Below are 20,501 nucleotides of genomic sequence, written 5' to 3'. Positions count from 1 at the left end.
ATGTTTTTATTTTTATTTATTTTTTTACAATAGCCTAAAGTATATCAAACAAACATGTCAAATAAGAAATGGGTCAAAATTACACAAAAAAAGTCACCCAAAAGCTACTCAAAAATTTCTCTCAAAATGCAATGGAAAATTTTTGAAAAAGAAGGAATATGAAAAGAAATGCAGACATAAACTATCATCTATTTTTAAAGAATCCATTAATAAAATCATAAAATCAAACCAATTATGTTTAAAGAGAAATAAATGCCTATTGTGTTAAAGTCATAAGCTAAAAATACCAGCGCTCTTGCCACAATTCGACTATTTGCTGAGATTTTCTGATTTCAACTTTTTTTAACTTTTTTTTATATTGCTGTTGTTTTTTTAAATTCTATTTGATACAAATGAAATAATAATTAGTTGTGATCTGCTTTGTAACAGCAAAAGGGTATCCCATCCTCGTCCCTAGGGTTTGTTGCCTATGACAAAGCCGCTTCCGCTTACTTAACGGCTAATGTCAAAAAGGCAAAAGTCCCTAGGACAAGGTTGCAGGGTATCCACTATCCTGGAAACTACGGAATTTTTTTAATGCTCCTGAAAATAAAACCAGCTGTTTTTATTTAAAATATACAAAATATAAGCATTTCTCCTGAAAATCTCCTGGAAATTTGATTTGTTCTCTATCTCAAACTGAACTATATGTGCTTTTCTCTCAAAATGAAGTTCGAAAGGAAGATGTAAACACAACGACGTAAATACAACTTGTTTTTAACGTTGGGTTTGCAACGTAGATGCGACCGACGTAAATCTAACGTCTTTTCAACGTTGCTCACAGACTTAATTTCAACGGTCGCTCATCAACATCTTTTAACGTTGTTTTCTCTCTTTTTTTTCAACCTGAAGTGATATCAACGTTGATAAAACGTCCAACATAAGACTTTTTTTCAACGATCATAAAACATGTTTATTTAACATCAGGTCGACAAAGATAATTTCAACAACGTCTTCACACGACATTTTGGAAAGATTGTTTATTTCGTTTAGTTCTTCTCACCTGGTTTGCAAATTTATATTTCAAACAGCCTTTCATAGCAGTTGTCAGCCACTGGATATGTTTTTTTATATATACATCTTTTCAAGGTTGATTCAACGTTGAAGTGCCCACTGGGTAAATAAACAAAAGGAAAGGACAATACACACTGAATTTTTTATTCATCTTTTTTTCCACAAAAATTTAAAAAAATACCACGAAAGCGCTTCTTTATCTCTATATAAATATTTCAAAATGTTGGAATTGTTAAGTTAATCCCGTCAACAAACAAACATGAACCCAGGACCTGTGTTTTTTTACTTACTTTAAACTGTTAGACTGTTTTAAAAACAGAGTCAATGGACGAGGCGGGGCAGAGGTTGGGTTTCATCTAATGACAAAAACAAAGAAAACTCGGGAAGAATAAATAGTTTAGGTGAAAACGACCCGTCATATTGAAACAAAACATATATGAGAAGCTTTGGGAAACGCAGTCGAAATAGTCTTGTCCTCACTACTAACTTTTTCACGCGACATGCTTATTGATTTCTCGTTTACTCAGAAGGACCATCGTTTGTACCCTAATTAAAACACCCATAAAAATGATAAAAAAATTACTATAAATTCTAACAAAATTCTTCTTAGAAGATAAAAAGCTGGATTTGAGTGACGGAAAGAATGCTAAACTGCGTTTGTCTCCATTTTAGTTCACACGTACTGATAAAAAATTCTAACACGCGGAAAAAGTTAAAGCTAAGAACTATTTGCTAGATAAAAATTATTTTAAAAAAAATTACAATTTTATAGCTTTTTGCTTAGACTTTCTTTTCCCGCTTTAGCTTCCAATTACACTTCTTTCTTTTCCGATCCGAATAAGGCTAAGTTTCTTTTATTGTAATTTACAGTAGATGAAATGTTAAGTAAACAAAACACTCTTCATTGTTTTTTAGCTTAAAAAATAAATTTAAAATTGTTAATAAAAAAAACAGAAAAACAACAGAAGCGTGGAATTAGAAATTCACTTTTTACAATTTAAAAAAAAATCGAATGTGCACAATAATTGTCTACGCCGGTGGTTTTTTCGTGGTCAAACATGCGCGAATAAAATTTGCCAGTTAATCGCTTTCTAGCGTTGAAATGAACCAGCATTTCCATGTGTTTCTGAGAAACAGTAGAGAAAAATTCATCTCGGAGGGAACGTACTATTCCGCACATCCAATGCGTATTTCTGAATGATGAAGATCCTGCAAGTGGAAAGCCTTCCACGACGTGAAAAGGAAATTTTGATGACGCAGCCACCTGTGTTGACTTGCTCTAAATAGCAGTCACGTTTTCACGATGCATACGCATAGCGCTCCAAATACGAGCACGCGGGCCGATGCTAAAATGTAAAAACGAAAAATAATTTTGAAGTACACGTCATGTTTTTGTGTTGCCCAATTTAATTTTTATATCGTATATAACATTTATGATTGAAGCTTATTGACAAGGCTTACCTAATTTTGAGGTCCTTTAAATCATCAAGATCTAAGAGATTTTGGACATCACTCAGCGTACAATGGTTTCTAGAGAACTAAAAAGTCAAAATAATACTATAGCAATAAATATGAATGCAATAGCTATGCCACCGTTGTTGCATTGTTCACGGCTGGTAACTAAACGATTTTGAACACGCAGACCATACCTTTTCAACATCGGCATCCGGTACATTTAAAGATTTCAACCATTTTGGCAATGCTTCATCACGCTCTTCTCCAGCTTCTACGAAGTAAAATTGCGAGATTAGAGCTACAAACGAAAAACCAATTTTATGCCGATCAAATAAAAATGTGTGCTGTGTTTTGACGCAAAATCAACACACACAAAAACAACTTTCAGATCCAAAACATTCACATGCTAACTAACCTAACTCATTAGGCGCGTCTGTTGTATCGGGCGTTGGTTTTTCGTTCAGTTTACTAAAATAGAATTAAAACAAAACACTTCTTTAACACATAGGTTTCATTCATCCTCGAAAATGACTCTCTCGATCAACTGAACTCCTCCAAGATGCGTTTTTTAAGTAGGAACATTGATAGCCTAATCCAGATGAGAATTAACGGAGGAGCGAACACGCTTGATGCAGCAATTCTTGTCTCCTCTAAGCTTGAATATTTTTAAAAAGAACTACATATTCTTTATAAGCGACGGCGAGTTGCTAAGGCTATTAAAATTTTAGTCAAAATCTGATACAACTGCTCACCAAGTAATCAGGCTGAAGATTTGAAAAGTTTGGAACTTATGGTTAAACCTGGATGATCTAACAAGCAAGCACATTACACATTATTTTTTAGAGAGAGTGAAAAACCTTTTTACTGCTAAGTAAGACCATTCAACGAGGAGTGTCACGCTGAAATCTGAATATTACGCAACAACTTTTTAGCAAATGTAAAGCTGAAGTCAACATTTTACCCTTAGAAATCGACACTGAAACTTCTGATAAAAAACTATTTTATATGATAAGCGTAAACTGGAATTATTTCATTATTTCCATGTTAATAGTGATAATAGTGATAAAAGATGATCATCGACATACCTGTACGTATTGACGAGTGTGTTGTATGTCACAAGGTTGCTCTGCAACAGTTTGTTAAATGAAGCGTGAAGATCTGCCAGCTCGTACATTAACCTGCACATAAAAAAAATAATACCAGGGATTAACTAGCCTTACACTTAAGTGCAACGTTGGCGTTATTACAACAACAAGTAACATACTCAGCGTTTTCATCAGACAAGATTTGCACTTTCGATATCATTGCGAGTTTATCTTCAGAAACAACGCTGCTGTCCCTTGACAGAAACCTCACATGTCTGCGTTCACTTATTGGTGTCGTGTCACCTGCTCCCGTCACGCTGCCAGCGTCACTGGCGTCACACACTGCTTCTTTCATTTCTAAAAATGGATTTTAAAACGAATTAAGTATATTGCAAACGCATGTGGAAGATTTGTGCATTGAATGAATGAAAAAAATGAATGATTAGATGAATGAATGAATGAATAAATGAATGAATAACAGGTTAACGCGTGAAAGCGTGCTTGATTATTGACTTTTCCACAACTTTTACTAAAACTCACCGCTGTTGACGTCGTCGATCGTTCGCTTTACAGCCGTTCTAATCAGGTTGTCTATTGCAAACATCCAATGAGGCAAAACATTTAGGTGTTCTTTAACAATATCAGATATCTAAAACAGATAACATTTCTTAAAAAAAAAATATATTTATTTTTTTAAAGTACACATCTTCACCATCTCATCTTTATATAAAGTGAGGTTATGTACTGGATACACAAAAAGTCCTACAAAGGCAGCGATATTAAACGGACTAAGTAAGCGAGTTACCAACTATTATCATAATGTAAGTTTGACAATTGCGTAAACAAGCTCTCGTCTTTTGACAACATATAAAAACCAGTCAAGCATTTAGTCAGTCATTTTTTTCTACAAATACACAAAGTACTTACACATTCAGCTACTACAAGAAAAGCAATCTGAATGTCACGCAGTACGCTTTCTTCGCCACCATGATCGCGTTGAATCGGGCCTAAAAAAAACCCCGCAGTGAATTAGCTGTATAAAACAACGACGAAAATGGCTAAGGAAATTAGAACTCCAGGTAACCGAAGCGTGGAAAATTGTTGTGTTGGATTTACTGAAATTTATGGTTCAAGCTTAACAATCTAAAAAGTTTAACAATCCACACAAAAAGATACCAAAGCTGAAAATACATTTTAGGCATTTAAATTTCCCTGCTTTTAAAGTTTCAAGTAAAAAAATTTACATTATAAGCATTGTGTTATCACAAGTGGTTCATTAGAATCCACAATAGAAATTTAAAGAATTTTTTGAAAATTTCCTTTTAAAAAAACATTGCGCATAAGCCTAGCCTAATGATTAATTGATCAATTAACTAAGAAGAGTAGCTGATAACAATGAAAACATTAGGTATAAGGAATTGCAAGAAAACCAACAAACCTATGAATGATTTGATGTCCACGTTGTTCGGTTGTTCTAAGTATTCAATGAGTGCTTCCAACAAATAATTGAAACCAGTTTCACCAATACAAGAATAGCCTCGTAATTCTTCCACTTTTCCCATCCACTTCTCACATATCTACAGCATAAAGTTTTTACTAAAGCAAACACGGCGAATTCTCTGCTTTATAATCCACGTGCTCTACAAAGCTAATTCTGGAATAAATCATAAATTGATTCATCGTGATTATAATAAGAACATTTGTATTAAGCTTCTTAGAGAGGCTAAGATATTTCTTTTTCAAATTCTGCAACATTTTTTAAAGGTAAACAAACAAACAAACAAACCTTCCGCTTGTGAGTTTTCATTGATTTTAATAACATCGACTTGCGTTCGTGCTCCTGGTTGACCATATAAAAGTCATCGTTTGAACCTGTGTGACTCGAAAACAATAAATTCGTAGAATCCGACATTGGGCTGTCCATTGGATGTCTTTTAACAGGTTCGCTAAAATATTTCAGTTCAAAGGTGATTCACTGTCTATTTCGTGTTCATACGTGAAGTGTTTAAATTCTACACCTCCAAAAATGTTCACGTGATGATCTTTATTAATTTTACCTAATTCAGTCTTAACATATTTACGGTCACAAAGTAATAAACGATTCGAATTGGCGCTCAACATGTTTTTTGGAAAAGTTTTGACCCAAATTTACAAAAGCAAGGTTTTGGGAACGGCTAGAGCTTAAAAATTAGTATCTTTTCTTGTTTTTGTGTCAAAAATACTAAAACAAATTTTAAGAAAATCCAAGATAGTCGATTACAAGCCGTTGTTGCAGATTCCTTAGTGTTTATGGTTACGCTCACAGGGTTCACACTTGCACTTGAAAATAGAAATTTGTTTGTGCTGACGCAATATTCAATTTCACAGAGAGAATAAAACAAACAAACTAACAACAACAGCAAAACAAAAATTCCACCTGTTAACTCGAGGAAACAGCTTGTGTTTTCTTGTTATTTTCTTAGACATATCAGGAGTTTTTGCACTAAAGGTACAAGAAACAAATACAAGATATAACGACAACTTTGAAATGCGACAAAAGCCTGCCCTCTTTTATTTAAAAACAAACAAAAGAATTATTTAAGAATATCGTTAATAAGTAAGTAGACCTTAATAGATCAAGCAGAAGGGAGGAAAAAAGGGAACATGCGTGAACAGGTAGAGATGATGATTGCGGGGAAGTCTCACTGCATAGTTGTTAACGTCACGATCGGCAAAGTGAAGAAAAAACATTAGACAATTGGTTCATAGATCAAAAATGTTGTCGCTTACCCTTCGGGTTGAAACATGTTACTTGATACAAGATCTTTCGGTGATTCAGATTGATTGGAAGCCACTCCAGAGTCATCACTAGGTGGAGATGAAGAAGCTGGCACACCTGGATCTAAAAAATAAAAAATTGTAACATTTTTTGCAAGGATCACTATTTTAAGTTGATAAATGTAAATGACATTTTAGCCCTTGAGTTACTTAGCCGGTTGCTTAGTACCCATCGTAGTACCTGGCTTACATTTTCCATGATTTTTCTTCACTTTAATAGCAAAATCATCACCTGGTACCCCTTTTGTAAAACTTTTAAACTCTATTTTTGTATAAACAATAAAACAACAACAACAACAAAATAACAAGCGCCCTAGAAAAGGTAGCAATCATTTAAAACTTAGAAATTGTTTTCCACTCCAGAGTACACGGGTATAGTAACAGTTTTTTCTGCACGGTTTTGGGTGTTTACACGGTACCGTGCTACACGGTGTACATCTACGCCAAACCACACTGTTTAATTAAATAAAATCCGCTCACCCAGGGATAGACTTAACAGGGTCCCATTTAAACAAGACAAAGAGAAAAGAGAACATATACCTGATATTAGTCTTTGAGGAGGAATCTGAACTTTTAAGTTAGAATCTTTCTTCTTCTTTTTTTTATTTCTCCTGTACAGGTAAATAGAAAGGGTAAAAAGATTTTGCTGTTATTGGTATCGCAACAACTTGATATAAATTACGTGTGGTATATGAAACTTGAAACATTTCAGTATTACACCAGGCAAATAAAGAAGAACGGTCACCTTATTCTTATAAAATTTCATTCTCAGTTATTTTGGGTATATTCAGATATGAGGTTGAGGTAAATTCCCTGGTGTAATAGCATAATGAGCCATCGTCTGGAGTAATTGAGACTGTGTAATAATGATGAAAACGAAAAAAAATGTCAAAGTGAATATCAACAAAAAAAATGTGTTGATTCTTACAAGACAATAAACGGAGTCAACAACAAATCATCAGCACTTGCTCTTGCAGCTGGGTTGGGATCAAAACACCTGTAATATAAAATTACAGTTAAAAGATATCAAAATAAAAATCAGATTTACAATAACATAAAACAAGTATATAATAAAAATATTTTATTCTTTATGAAGTTTTCCTAAAACATTTCCAGGTAAGATTCATACCTAAAGATGTTTCTATGTAACGCGAACCTTCGTTAAATATAAAATATTTTATTACATATGTTTTCATGTTATTATTTGCTGTTGGCTGTTGAGAATGGAAAATTAAATCACTTCTGTATTGTTTTTATCCTTTTGGGTCTAATGATATATAAATTACTAACATAAGGCTTTTAAAGAAAGTAGTACCAATAAAATGAAATATCGTGTTACTTTTATCGGTATTATAGCTCGCTTAAATCGTACAACCTCACAGCTGGTATTTGCTTAAACGGAAATCGTGATAGTTCACAAATCATTTAGCATACATCACCCTTCACAGTATTTCAAGCCCTTTTACCTTTTTAAAAACTTGACACAATCTTCAGACGCTACCTCAGGAATGTCTGGATGCGTCTTGAACATTCCTACTTTGAAGATGGCAGCTTCAGGCTCCAGCTAAAACAAATCACAAAATCCTTATAAACACCAAGAATGTGGAACAAGGTCGTCCTCTTCATAAGTGATTCGTACTCTAGCATTGTGAGTGCTATAAGCATGTTGATGTTCCTCATGATATTTATGTTCACAAAAGGAAACATACCTCAAAGAATGGCGGCTTACCAGTAGCCATTTCAACCACGGTACAGCCTATGCTCCATATATCAGCCTATTAGGAATAACAATAATATTTGAATGACACTTAACCACAAAGTTTAAAAAAGCTTGTTACATATTTTACATTTGATTTAACCTTGATTTGTAAATTTTCTTACATATGAACGTGCAATTCAAGCAAAAAAATCACAGCATTTACTCACAGGAGGGCCATAGCCACGTTGACCTTGATCGATAACTTCAGGAGCCATGAACTGCATAGTACCAGCGAAGGTTTTGGTGTGGGGATTAATTCCAGCCAATCGTTTAGAGGTCCCAAAATCAGAGAGTTTACAGCAGCCACTGTAAGTGTTAACTAGCACATTGTCGCCTGTAAAAACATAAAAAGAGTTGAATAATATACGTTAGGTAACGTTTTAATGTCTTCTTTTGTAAAAACTAAAATTATCTTCGGTTACAGAAGCACCATCAGCACGTATGGCGTCACAAAGGACAATTAAAATAAATATTGTTTACATAAATATTTTTTGTGTGTGTGATAAAATACCTTTAATATCTCTGTGGACAATCTTCTGACCATGCTAAAAAGACAAAGTTTAACATCAAACAAAACATAGTTTAGCAATTGCATTTAATCAAATTTTCATTTAAGTTAGTTTCTTCATAACTTGGTTAAATGAGCAAAATGGTGGAAATCAATGCTCAATCGCGATACAGCCAAATGCGTATAACCACAGCATGGGAGAGAATATCACCCAATCATACTTACCAGGTACCGTACACCTTCAATAATTTGTTGAGTATAAAATGACATGGCACTTTCATTGTCTATAAGTGGACCCCACTTCTCCCGAATCAAAGATGAAAGACTCCCTACATAGAAGTAAGAAATAAAACATAGAAAGACAATCGTTAATTTTACAGAAATAAGAATTAATGCATCACTGATAGTTTTTTCATCTGCAAGATTAAGTCATGTCAAAACACATTTCATGTTTTGTCCATCAATGAACATTGACAAATTATGTCAAATTTATATCGTTTGGACAGTGAAATCTTATTTAAAAAAAGCACTAAAAATGCCTAGTACAAAACAGGTTCAAAATGGTAGTTCCTATCAGTAAATTACAGATTTGCGAGTGAAATATCAAAAAAATATTTTAAATATTTTTCCAAATAAATGAAAAAAGCAGTCTCCATCAAAAATATCAGTTAATCCTGAAAAGATTTTAATAAACCATGTATGTGGAACATATTAAGATAGTAAATCTTCCTTTATTTTAATTTACATAATACAAAGAATGGTGTTACAACTCTTTTCCACTACCATACTTAGTTATGAACAGGAACAAAGAAAGCAACTCTTTTGTTAATTTCCTAGTGTGCGTAACTTTTTATTTTTTTGCTAAATTAAGTTTGATATGAAAATCCAGCGAAAATAGTTTTAAAGTACTGACAATGTTTCAATTGTCCATAATCTAGCTTATAACATTAACTAAATATTGTCATCAGAGTGGAAAAAAAAATAAGTGAAAATGTATTTTTGCTAATACCTCCAGGAACTTGTTCCATGAATATTTTGCAGTAACCACTTTCACTACGGGAGGTGATGTAGCATACAATGTTCTTGTGACAGATGGCTCGGTGCAAAGCAATCTCTTCGTGAAGTGGTTGCACTTGACTAGAGATAAGGATTAATATTGAAATACTAACAGATGTTGTTAAATGTGTCTTTGAACATAATTTGGGAAACAACATTTTTTTACTTTTTCATACTTCACGAATATATGGATTTTTTAAACTAAAATTTGTGGGGATCAATAAAGAGGATATAAATAGTTAATCTCAAAGAGACACATCGCTAGAGACACATATATAGAAGGTTTAAAACCTCTTTAAAGGTTTTCCAGATTTAAAAAGATGCACATTGTTTCACCTCAAATGCATTGTAAAACATTTAGTGCTGGGTGCGCTTTTTATCTCATATAATCAATTCCTTGGCATGAATGAGTATAGTTGTCCACTGCGCAAAAACCATTAGGCACTTTCCTACGGCCTGGCAAGTGAGCAGGCTCGTTTTCCGAGGCAGGCAGCCTCCATATAAACAGCCCCTAGGATAGGAACTTTGTCATTTAAAAAGGATTTGAAATCAATCTATTGCTGCTTTCGTACGTGGCCATAAAAAAACTCTTGTGAATAACGTTTATTAAACATAACAGAAAATTATTAAATATTTTTAACATTTTTTTCCTGACTTCCATTATTGAAATTGAAACTGTCAAGAAATTTTGATGAGTAGTAACTGAAAGCACACTTGCATACCTTGTGTCCCTTTCAGGTATTTCTTTTACTGCCAATTTGACATTAGTTGAAATATCACGGGCTGCATAAACAACACCAAATGAACCACGACCAAGCACAACTCTTTGCCCATCATCTTCATACTCATATTCATACTGGAACAAAACCAAAACATTTACTAACATTAACAATTTTGAACTTTCATCGATTCCTCTATGGGTTATCTGTTTAAGGTAGTATATATAGCTTATTTTTCTTACTTGCAACTCATCCTGGTCCTCTGCATCTACCTGCCCATCAATTCTATCAAGTATTGTAGCAGAATTGGACAGCTGGCTTACCAAGTCATGAAATCTGAAAATATATTAAACATTCGTATCATGGTATTGGATCAATTGTGTGATGAAGTAAAAACTTGAAACTACTTATCTTTTTCTGACCTAAGAAAAACATCTATAACATTAAAATCTAACTCTATAGTGAGAAAGTGACATTTGAAGTTAGTAGTCCTATATATTTCAAGCATGTCTTACAACAGCGTAGTGCAAAATATATGGCAACTGGCAATTGTGGAAAAATATTTTGAATAATAATAACAAAAAAAATACAACATTTCAGTTGTTGTCTTACCTTTTTCTGTGCTGTGGGGTGCAAAAGAAGAGCTGGAAGTCATCTGAGTTTGTATGAACATACAGAAATAAACAACGTGGATCTTTCTTGAACGTGCTAGTGATGGAAAAATCATCTCATCAAAATTAAGAAGTCAGCATTGTGCAAACTAAGCCATCTTTAAAATGTTGGTTTCCGAAAACCCAACCAGCCAGAAAGCGACCAAGTAAGATTTTTTGCAAAAATTATTTTTTGTGTGACAATTTAATCTACCACAAAATAAGTTTTACAAAAAACAGTTTAATGGAAAGTAGAAAGAATTATATACTAAAAAATAGTTACGGTCGTGAAATATAGACAATGTATAATCAGCCCTAACTGAAAAATGTATAACAAATGCAGAATAAAAGATTAGAAAGACAAAAATAACAGCTGAAACGGAAAACTATAAAAGAATGATGTTGGAAAACTATGTTAGACATTTTCTGCAGCAACTACGTTAGTTGCTGCAGAAAATAATTCGGGAGCTGTATACAAATTCTAAAATGACTAAAAGGGGATATCATTGATAAAATGATTAAGTTATTTTTTTAGAGTCTGGTAATATTAATCTAACAACTTCTCTTTTTATTTGAAAATTGTTTTACACTTTTCTAAGTGTTTGTCAGATTATATTAGATTAACCTTGAGATGAGATTTTTAACCATGAGATTTTTAGCATTTAACTCAGTTTTATGATATCATCTTTGGAATCTTTATTATTGTAATCAAAGGTTTTTTAAGAACCAAGAAATGAAGCAAAAATTGCATGCTCTTTTTTATCTACAATTGCACACACACAAAAAAAAAACAATTAAAAAAATAGAAATTAATTTTTTTTTGATAGGCATTTTCATGTGGCTTCAAAGACAACCCAAGTTTATAATTACAGTTTTCATGAGTGTGTTAGCAATTACATTGGCCATTGAATAGAATATGTTCTTATAATGAAAAATGTTTACCAGAAATAAAAGAAAAAAAATCTAACAGTAATTTCAACAATCCACAAACAACCACTAATATTTGAAGTTTTTCAATCAAAGCAATTACAATGAAACATTTTTTTAGAAAAACATTTTATTTTAATAGTGAACAATTTGGATAGATAACATAAAATACCTCATTCCACGAATTTCATTTGAAGGAAATGACCATGAATGTATTCTCTAAAAATAAGAACAGGATGTAATCAGCAATAGAGTTTAATAAAATCATGTCAAGTCAAATGTTCCAAACCAAAAAATCCTCTTTTTCAGCACCAAAATACTAATCAGTAGCCTGTGGATTTTTCCACGGTTAGCCCATCCTTTATATATCGCATTTCATGTAGCCATAGCACAGCAATAAAATCATGCAGACAGACAATGGGTATTAGGATATAGTCTAGCTGTCAGCCTGTGAAAGAATTTTAGGGTTCGCCTGTTTTTTATAAATTGCAGTTTATGTTTTCGTACCAGAAATTTTTCTTGTGCGCAATCAGACAGAATATGACTATTAATGAAAAGACTATACCATTTGCAAAAGGAAAGGACTACACATTAATACTAAAACAAATCAAAATTTTCAATCAAACCCTTTTTATGATAGAATATGTACCTTGCACATGTCTCCATCATGAATATGGTTGCACTCAGGTGAAGCATGCCACAACTGAACAGACTATAGAAACAGTTTTTTAAAGAATGGTTTTTATATTTCAGTATTATAGAAAACTTAACCTAATAACACTTTTTTAAGAAGTTTTAAAAAGTTTCTTTTTATGTTATGCCTCCTAAAACCTGTTAAAAATAATTATTAATTCCTATTTATCGTTTTTCATCTCCAACGAACTGTTCCCTGACAAGTTTGCATACTGTGGTGGAGAGTAGGACATCAATAATGCAACAAAACTAAGATAATGAACAGCAAAATGAGATGTTGAGGCACAAGTTACGACATAATGCCTAAGGAGTGATTTCCAAATTAAAAAACACCAACCCACTGTTTATATTTGACCTAATGAACATGGGAAAACGAAACAACCTGAAGAATTAACATCCAAAGTTACCATCAAACACTCCCATAAAGAATTTTTCAGCATGCTTTATTTTATTCAAAATAGCCATAATTAAAAATACATATTATTCTCTGTCTATATATCTGGAACAATCAATCTCTATTATACTTACACTAATTATCTTTTACAAGTGGAGTTCAATTATTCAAGAGAGAAAAACTTACTTCACTCTGGCTTTCTTCTGTGTTCACGTTTACAGTAACATAACTGGGCACGTAGTCATTTCCAGGATCTAATATAAGGACCTGTGGAACAAATAACATTGTTATTTAGGGAAACGAACAATTGTTGGATAGAAAGAAAGGTTTAAAATTTCAATAAATGTCGTGAAAAACTCACAGGAAATCTTGTATCAGTAATCTCCTCTTCCTTTGATGCTTCCCAGATATATTCCACCCAAAATTTATGTTTCTGTATACAAAGTAGTAATTTTAGATATATACTAAATAATTAATAATTTATTTATTAAGAACAGATAGATGCTTCTTCTAAACAACTTTTACTGTGAAGTTATAATCTATATCATGTTTTCGAAACAACAGTCTTACTTTATCTTTATTAAACTTGAGATTGTTGGCACAATTATCCATATTGCGTAACAGCATCAGATCCTTTACAATAGATCGCAGATACCATGCTGGAGGGTTTAGTTTGAACATTTTCTCTGCAGCTAAACAAGCTCTTGATGAATCTTGAGCCAACACACTTATAAGGATAAACCGTCCCACAATCCAGTATTCTGTTAAAGACTGTAAACGACCACGTCTGCCAATTAGGCCATTAAGAGTCATGCCTAACATACAAGGGTTCAAAAGAGATGCCTGTTAACATGACTTTTCAGCAATTCTTACAGTTTGATGCTATTGACTTGTTTAAAAAAATAATAGGAAAAATAACTTTTGTTTGTTCTTCACAAATCAAACACAAGTTTTTTCTTCTCTTTGTACTTCACAGAAAAACAGATAACCATTTCCATACTTACAAACACGTTGTAATTCTTCTGATTTACTCAACTCATGACCAGCTGCTATTAATAAAATAGCTAGATTAACACCAGAGAAATCTGATGGCTGCAGCTCAAAAGATGTCTTGTACCTAGAACATATAAATATATATCAGAATTGAATTCTTTGTCATTTTCAATCATTTGTTACCCCAAAATGCACTTTGCATGTATATCATCTACACCAGGTTATTTAGGATTGTTTAAAATATAACGTTTTTTTTACAACACAAGCACAAACATACTTAAAAAAGCAAATGCATGGTAACAGTAAAAGCTGACTTTTAGGTAAAACTTTCTTTAGCCCAACTATTACTACAGCCTGCCTCTTAGACGTCGACAAGTTTAATCACAATTCCATAGATTTGCAGTGCATTCCCCTATTATGAAATCACAGGATGCATAAAGCACATACATACCATTTTATAGCTTCATCTCGACAAGTTGAATCAGTGTAGACAGAGTCGTAATACTTGTCCTTGTAGATGCGTCCTGCCAAACAAAGCAAATCTGGAGGACTCTGGTCCTTATCTTTGATTAGCTATAGTTAAAACACAAAATTATGTGTTATTATCAGTTTAAGCAACTTAGGTATATAACAAAAATAACATGCTACAAACATACCTTAAGTGCAACTTTTAATGCTTTGTCTCTGTCGTTTTTGCCACCTCGTCTTGAAAAAAAATCATAAAAAAAATATTATATAATTATTTTACAAGAAAAATTAGAAGTTTTTTAAAAAATTGTAATAAAATAAGTTTTGAATAAATTATGATTTAACACTGTCATTTTTCTGCAATTAGAAAACAAGCCACACAATATGGTACAATGTCATTTGTGGCAAACTATTTGGCAGTATATATCGTTAAAGCCTTAAAGGTTCCGCAAAACTGTTTTTAAAATATCTTTCAAATACACTATGACATTAAATTGAATTTATTACATGTTATACTTGATCTTAAAAAAAAGTAAATGAAAAAAGATGCAGCTAATGACTTTTTAAATACTTGAATATGTAAAATATCTTTGTTTTTTTTAAAAACAATTTTTCTTTCAATTCTTCAGCTTTATTGGCTTAATGTGCAAGTTTGACTAGAATCTTTTAAGTAGGTAAAAGTAATCTTTAGTTTTATACTGATTTGAAAGTTACCTTGTGGAAGTTACAATTGCTACATTGCATGAAAGTTTTGAGGAAAAAAAACGTAACAAAATATTTTATAACAAGGGAGTTTATATTTTCTGTCAGAAAATTGCCATTTTGCTTTTTTTTTACTTCTTTGAAGGAAGGACTTAGCAACACAATATTAACAGGCGAAAAAACAGACGAAGGTTTATCAACCTTCAGCAAGTTTAAAAGCAATATTGAATAAGGTTACTGTAGGATGCAACATACTAACCTGTTCAAGGCGAATGCATAAAGTTGCTGTACTGCCTTGTTTTGAATCTCAACATGGTCTTCAGGTACTCCTTCCACGATTTGTATCATTGAATCGTAATCCTAAAAAAAAGAGCAATTGAAAAAAAAACACAGATTACATTTCTATTGAATCTTGATTACAAAAGTTTCTAGAAAACAATACCTGGATATTTCTGTATGAATAAAGTATACTGAGAATGATGTCAGAGGTAAACAAAGCTGGCTCTCCAACAACTTTCTTCATTCTGTCAAGTTCCTTTGAATAATAGTATGACATAGAATTTTATAAGATTTTTACTTATGTTTTTAATGCAGTTTTTCATATCAAAAATTTGTAATGAAACAATTAGTATCCAACAATTGGCAATTAGTATCCAGACTGTCTTACATTTTTCTTAATTAACAAAGAGTTGATGAGACATCCAGAAAAACACCACAAAATAAAATTTCAAAGTTGCTACAAAGTTATTTTGCTAATTTTGATTCCTTTTGTCTGTAAGCTTAAGCCTGTACATCAACACGTTTTTAAATTCTACTATAAAATAAAAGCGTTACCTGTTTTAATTCAGGACCTGTTTTACTTTCCATTGCTATCCTTAAGTCTCGAAGGAATATCTCTTTGCATTTGGCTTTAGTTGTGCCCTGCACATTGCGCAAATTTTTTTGAAAGGCTAGATACAATGTACGTGGCATTGGTTCCTTTCCAGCAGGACCACCAGTAGTTGTCACAATACACTTGTCATCAGCATTAATTTGATATGCGAAAAATAAATGGCTTGTACATGTAAGCTATAAAATAAGCAATAGAAAAAAAGTATCGCATTAATAAATAGCAGAGCAAATGGAAGCAATGGATGGCTTACCTTTAAACTATTAGTCTTTTCATGCGACTCATCAACTACTATAACCATGTTATCCTTCATCCCAGTACTTTCACGCACACCCATATGGTAAAACAACGATGCACTTTCAGCAAAGACTGAAACGTCGACGACGCAGACGTCAGCATTATAAAAAGTATCTAAAACATTATATTCACCAAAATCCAGATTCTCAAACTTTATTTCTGTAAGTTCTGTGTCCAAACTCTTACAAACATTATGTAAGTCTTGTAAAGCGTGTTGAGATGACTCCTGTTCAGGGAATACTGCAACAACTCTGATTCGTCTTCTACTTTGCAGTTTTTTAAAGGTTGCTACACTAATAGATTTGCTCAAATTGCTTTCCAGTGCTCTGGGATGTTTTTCTTCATCTTCTTCTGATGCTTCATCCTCCTCTTCTGCATAACGAAGTTCCGAAAATGTTCGAGTTTTTTTCTCAGTTGTAATTTTGTTAGCTACTTGAAATGATGAGGCAATTAATGACTTTATGCCTTTTTTCTTATTGTTGCATACATGTGGTTTCAGAGAAGATTTTGGTTTTGTGATAACATGTTCTCGAATATGATCCCGCAGGTGATTCATGTCAGTTTTGTAGTAATAGGTCTTGTGATTATACTTCACACTGTTAAAACAACAATATATTATCAGATCTAACAAACTTTGAAAATGGAAATGAATAGTAATTTCAAAAAAAAACATTGCAGATTGTGCTTCAAAATTTCTTCATTTAGCAGAAATATAATGAAAAACCTGTTTATTTAAATACAAAAGTAGCATATGCATAATATTACAATGGTATTTTATATTATTCTTAAAACGTCACTGGACTGTTTGTTTAAATTTAAAGTTCCAATTCACAATGCAATTATTATTGCTAGCTTTGTTTCCATATCATTCTTTTTCAGAAGTTGTCAAACATCCTTCTGCTTTTACAAAGCATTGTACAACTATTTTATAACAATGTGGTGGCAATATCAAGCTTTCGTTTTTCCTTTTATTAAAAGTTTTATTGCAAAATACAACTTTTACAGTGTTTTCATGATTAGGAAGGGTGAATAAATAGTTCAATGTATTATTATTGACTAGTCGATAAGGCCCGTGGAAGCATCAACTGAGGCAGTACAAAAATGAAAAAGAAGCCTTATTTGAATTTTGGTGACGTCAGCAACCCATCCACAAAAAATAATTCAGAAGCTTGTTTTCACGTTGCCTCTATTCTGTAGAGCTTAAAGTGCTGATCAAGAAAATGTATATGATCATGTGCTTTTGATGAGCGGTTAATGAGATATCAGGTGCTGACGTCAGCAATGGGATTCGGGGACCAAGGTTTAGGGAAATTACCCAAATTGGTCCTAGGTGGTCCATAGTTACCCATGCGGTGAAATATCATTGACGTCACCACCTTGTTTCCAAGTTATTTGGCCTCAAAGTTTTAAGTGCACTGTAATGGCTTCATTGATTTAATATACTTTCATTGATGTTAATATTATTTTAACATTGAAGTTTGGTAAATTACAGAACAATTTTATGGGCGATACTTTACAGACTTTATTAAAGAGAATAGTGAATAATATAATCCACTTTGCAAAACTAACAGACATACAGAACTGGCGTATTATTATATACATGAACATACTAATACTTGCCAAACAATGAACATGCTGAAAGATTATGTTAAGATACCAATGCTCATTAATAATGTATAGTGCAGACATTTGTTTGATAAATTCAGAGAACATGTACATCAAGTATTTGAACAAAATATGTTGTGAGTTGTAGAGATTGATGGACAGATAAATGTGTTTAACAATGGATGTTTTGCGATCCATTTAGAGTGAGGTGCATGTATATCACATTTACCTATTTTGATTTTTATCAGAGTTCATGTTGTGAAAATTTCTGGCTTTTATACTTGGCTGAGATATCTGTAATTTAAGAATTCTTTAAATCTTGTATCATTGCCAATTTAACAAAAAGGTTATTGTAGACATATATATACCATAATTCACAAAATCTTTTAGCAAAGATTTAAAAAAATTATTTTTAAATAAATTTAATTTTCACACACCACCTTAAAAGTAATATGAGCACACAATATTATTGCACTCTTTAAAAAAATGAGAAATTTAAAAAAACTTGTTCTGTATGGCAGGTTGGCACTCAAAAGCTTCCACAATCTTGGACTTACTTAAAAAACAAAAATACTTAATTTTCTGTGGATATTTTGTTGTGAAATGTAGTACCTTTACATTGTTTAAGGTCATTCCAAGAAAATTTTGGTAGGTGAAGTGCTTTAGCTATATTCTTTATGCTTTTGTCAGGGTGTAATCCAGGGTTCTCATTAGCCTTTAAACAACTATTTCCTACTTGAAATTTATCCAAAATTTCCCAATTTATTAGAAAAGCTAATTACATTCACTACAAAACAAGAGACTTTAATCCATTTTATGCAAGTTGTGAAGGAATAAGATTTCAACAATACATAAGACTAATGAAATTTCTATTTGGGATTTAGCAGCCCTTATTTTACATTTCTGTATTACACCCTAATAGTATGAGGACATATGGATCTTATGAAATGTTGGGTTATTTATATTATTTTAACATGAAACTTCCAGCAAATGTTGCCCAGAACATAAGTAACATCTTAATAAAAACATTTTGTGTTAAAATTATGTAATCAAATTCATCAAATGGGTAAAAAGTAACTTAAATTAAATTTGTATTTAATGTAAAAAACAAAAAATTAAATAAATATTATATAATTTAATCCAAAATCATATTAAATTCATAATTTAATTCAAGTGTCTACCATGCTTGTAATTTGAAAGAACCTAACAGGTTAGGCTTGCAATCCAAAAATTCTGAAATAAATTTAATATTGAAGGGTTACTTTGTAGCCTCGTTCAATTCATCACAAACTAGTTTACTAGAAAGGTCTTTAACATCCATAATCATCATAATTTTATTAATAGGCATTTAGGTTATTTATATTTTATACAATCAACTGTAAACCAAATATATTTGGACAAGCAGTGTTTATACCTGCTGAACAAAAAACATAATAAACAATTTAAACAATACTTAGGGTGAGAATAAACAGGTATGTATTTCTTTCTAAACTTTTTTGTTGTAATTTATCCTATATTTAGAAGAAATTTAAATGCAATAAAAATTAATTTCACGTTTACGATTTTTACTAACTTAACTGTTAATTATTTTGTCTTGAAAGAAAGATCAAAGGAAACCCACGTCTGGTAAATATTTAAAGCCATTGTAAACAAAGTTATTTGTGCTTTTTTCAAGTTGTGTGAAAATAGAAAGCGAAAGAACGTAAAAAAGTTATGTTTGATAATTTTTTTAACTTTTTGATAATATTTTTTATTTTGATGACTTTTGCCACTTATCGATTATCTAGCCTACGGATTAGCTATTCAAAAATTTGCCGTTTTCAGTTATGTTGAGGTAAAAAACTTGTGTTTTTATTTAGGAAACAATTGAAGAAAATAGGAAAATGCAAGGAGAAACATCAAATACCACTATTGAATTTAAGCATCTACCTTGCACTTCAACTCCATTTTTAATTTATCTCTAACAACAATTTCTTAGATTACACACATACAATAGCAAAAAAAAATTTTTATAAGAAAAATGTTTCTAAAGAAATATATCACTGTCTATTCCCACCTTCAAACATTGAACATTAATGATTGCTTTTTTTTCTTAATATAAGGTGTAAATTTTATATTTAAAATTATGAATCTTATCAGATGAAAAACTTGATTGGTTTTTAAGAATCCGGACTTGAAGTTTTACTCATTATGCATGACATCATGAGCTATATTTTCAGTGAGGTGTTGTATTTAACATTCTGGTAAGGTATACTATTAAAAATGTTTTTCGGCCATTCAGTTTAGTGCTTAGAATATTTCACATAAATTTTAATATTTAGTTAATTATGCTCAATAACTGCGATTACGTGTCCTAGAGATAAACTGTGAAGACCCAAGGTTTTTTAAAAAAATTTCTAGATAACTTTCAAAGTTCTTTCATATGAACTAT

General features: G+C 31.9%; 1 protein-coding gene across 2 annotated transcripts; it reads right to left on the bottom strand.

Moving 5' to 3' along the window:
- Nucleotides 1–1,187: 1,187 nt before the first annotated feature.
- On the bottom strand, nucleotides 1,188–17,061 carry LOC130644430 (mitogen-activated protein kinase kinase kinase 15-like). 2 transcript variants are annotated; one of them, XM_057450041.1, is made up of 35 exons: nucleotides 16,422–17,061; nucleotides 16,114–16,347; nucleotides 15,722–15,814; nucleotides 15,539–15,639; nucleotides 14,766–14,814; nucleotides 14,561–14,682; nucleotides 14,121–14,233; nucleotides 13,687–13,931; nucleotides 13,478–13,549; nucleotides 13,303–13,383; nucleotides 12,679–12,741; nucleotides 12,202–12,248; nucleotides 11,065–11,160; nucleotides 10,695–10,788; nucleotides 10,456–10,589; nucleotides 9,687–9,814; nucleotides 8,903–9,006; nucleotides 8,681–8,714; nucleotides 8,337–8,503; nucleotides 8,120–8,185; nucleotides 7,877–7,974; nucleotides 7,339–7,407; nucleotides 6,951–7,021; nucleotides 6,363–6,474; nucleotides 6,010–6,075; nucleotides 5,380–5,539; nucleotides 5,032–5,170; nucleotides 4,521–4,600; nucleotides 4,134–4,242; nucleotides 3,773–3,950; nucleotides 3,594–3,686; nucleotides 2,924–2,976; nucleotides 2,703–2,806; nucleotides 2,515–2,591; nucleotides 1,188–2,399 (listed from the first exon to the last, which is right to left on the bottom strand). In XM_057450041.1, the coding sequence occupies exons 1-35, from the start codon at nucleotides 17,019–17,021 to the stop codon at nucleotides 2,333–2,335; spliced, it is 4,119 nt and encodes a 1,372-aa protein (XP_057306024.1). In that variant the 5' UTR covers nucleotides 17,022–17,061; the 3' UTR covers nucleotides 1,188–2,332. The 2 variants fall into 2 exon arrangements, with proteins under 2 accessions (XP_057306024.1, XP_057306025.1); XM_057450042.1 differs by having other exon boundaries at nucleotides 2,703–2,779.
- Between the last annotated feature and the right edge of the window lie 3,440 nt (nucleotides 17,062–20,501).

This window comes from Hydractinia symbiolongicarpus, chromosome 5, assembly GCF_029227915.1.
Source record: "Hydractinia symbiolongicarpus strain clone_291-10 chromosome 5, HSymV2.1, whole genome shotgun sequence".
Taxonomy (NCBI): domain Eukaryota; kingdom Metazoa; phylum Cnidaria; class Hydrozoa; order Anthoathecata; family Hydractiniidae; genus Hydractinia; species Hydractinia symbiolongicarpus.
The sequence above is the reverse complement of the archived record's forward strand: the minus strand, read 5'-3'. Positions and strand labels throughout refer to the sequence as shown.

Bases quoted from the DNA above. Each gene is read 5' to 3' on its own strand.
- LOC130644430 (XM_057450041.1), bottom strand. From the start codon at position 17,021: ATGAATCACCTGCGGGATCATATTCGAGAACATGTTATCACAAAACCA. The intron at 14,683-14,765 runs GTATGTTTGTAG...TTTTAACTATAG, and splicing joins CATTAAAAGTTGCACTTAAG to CTAATCAAAGATAAGGACCA. The intron at 7,975-8,119 runs GTATGTTTCCTT...GATTTGTTTTAG, and splicing joins GTAAGCCGCCATTCTTTGAG to CTGGAGCCTGAAGCTGCCAT.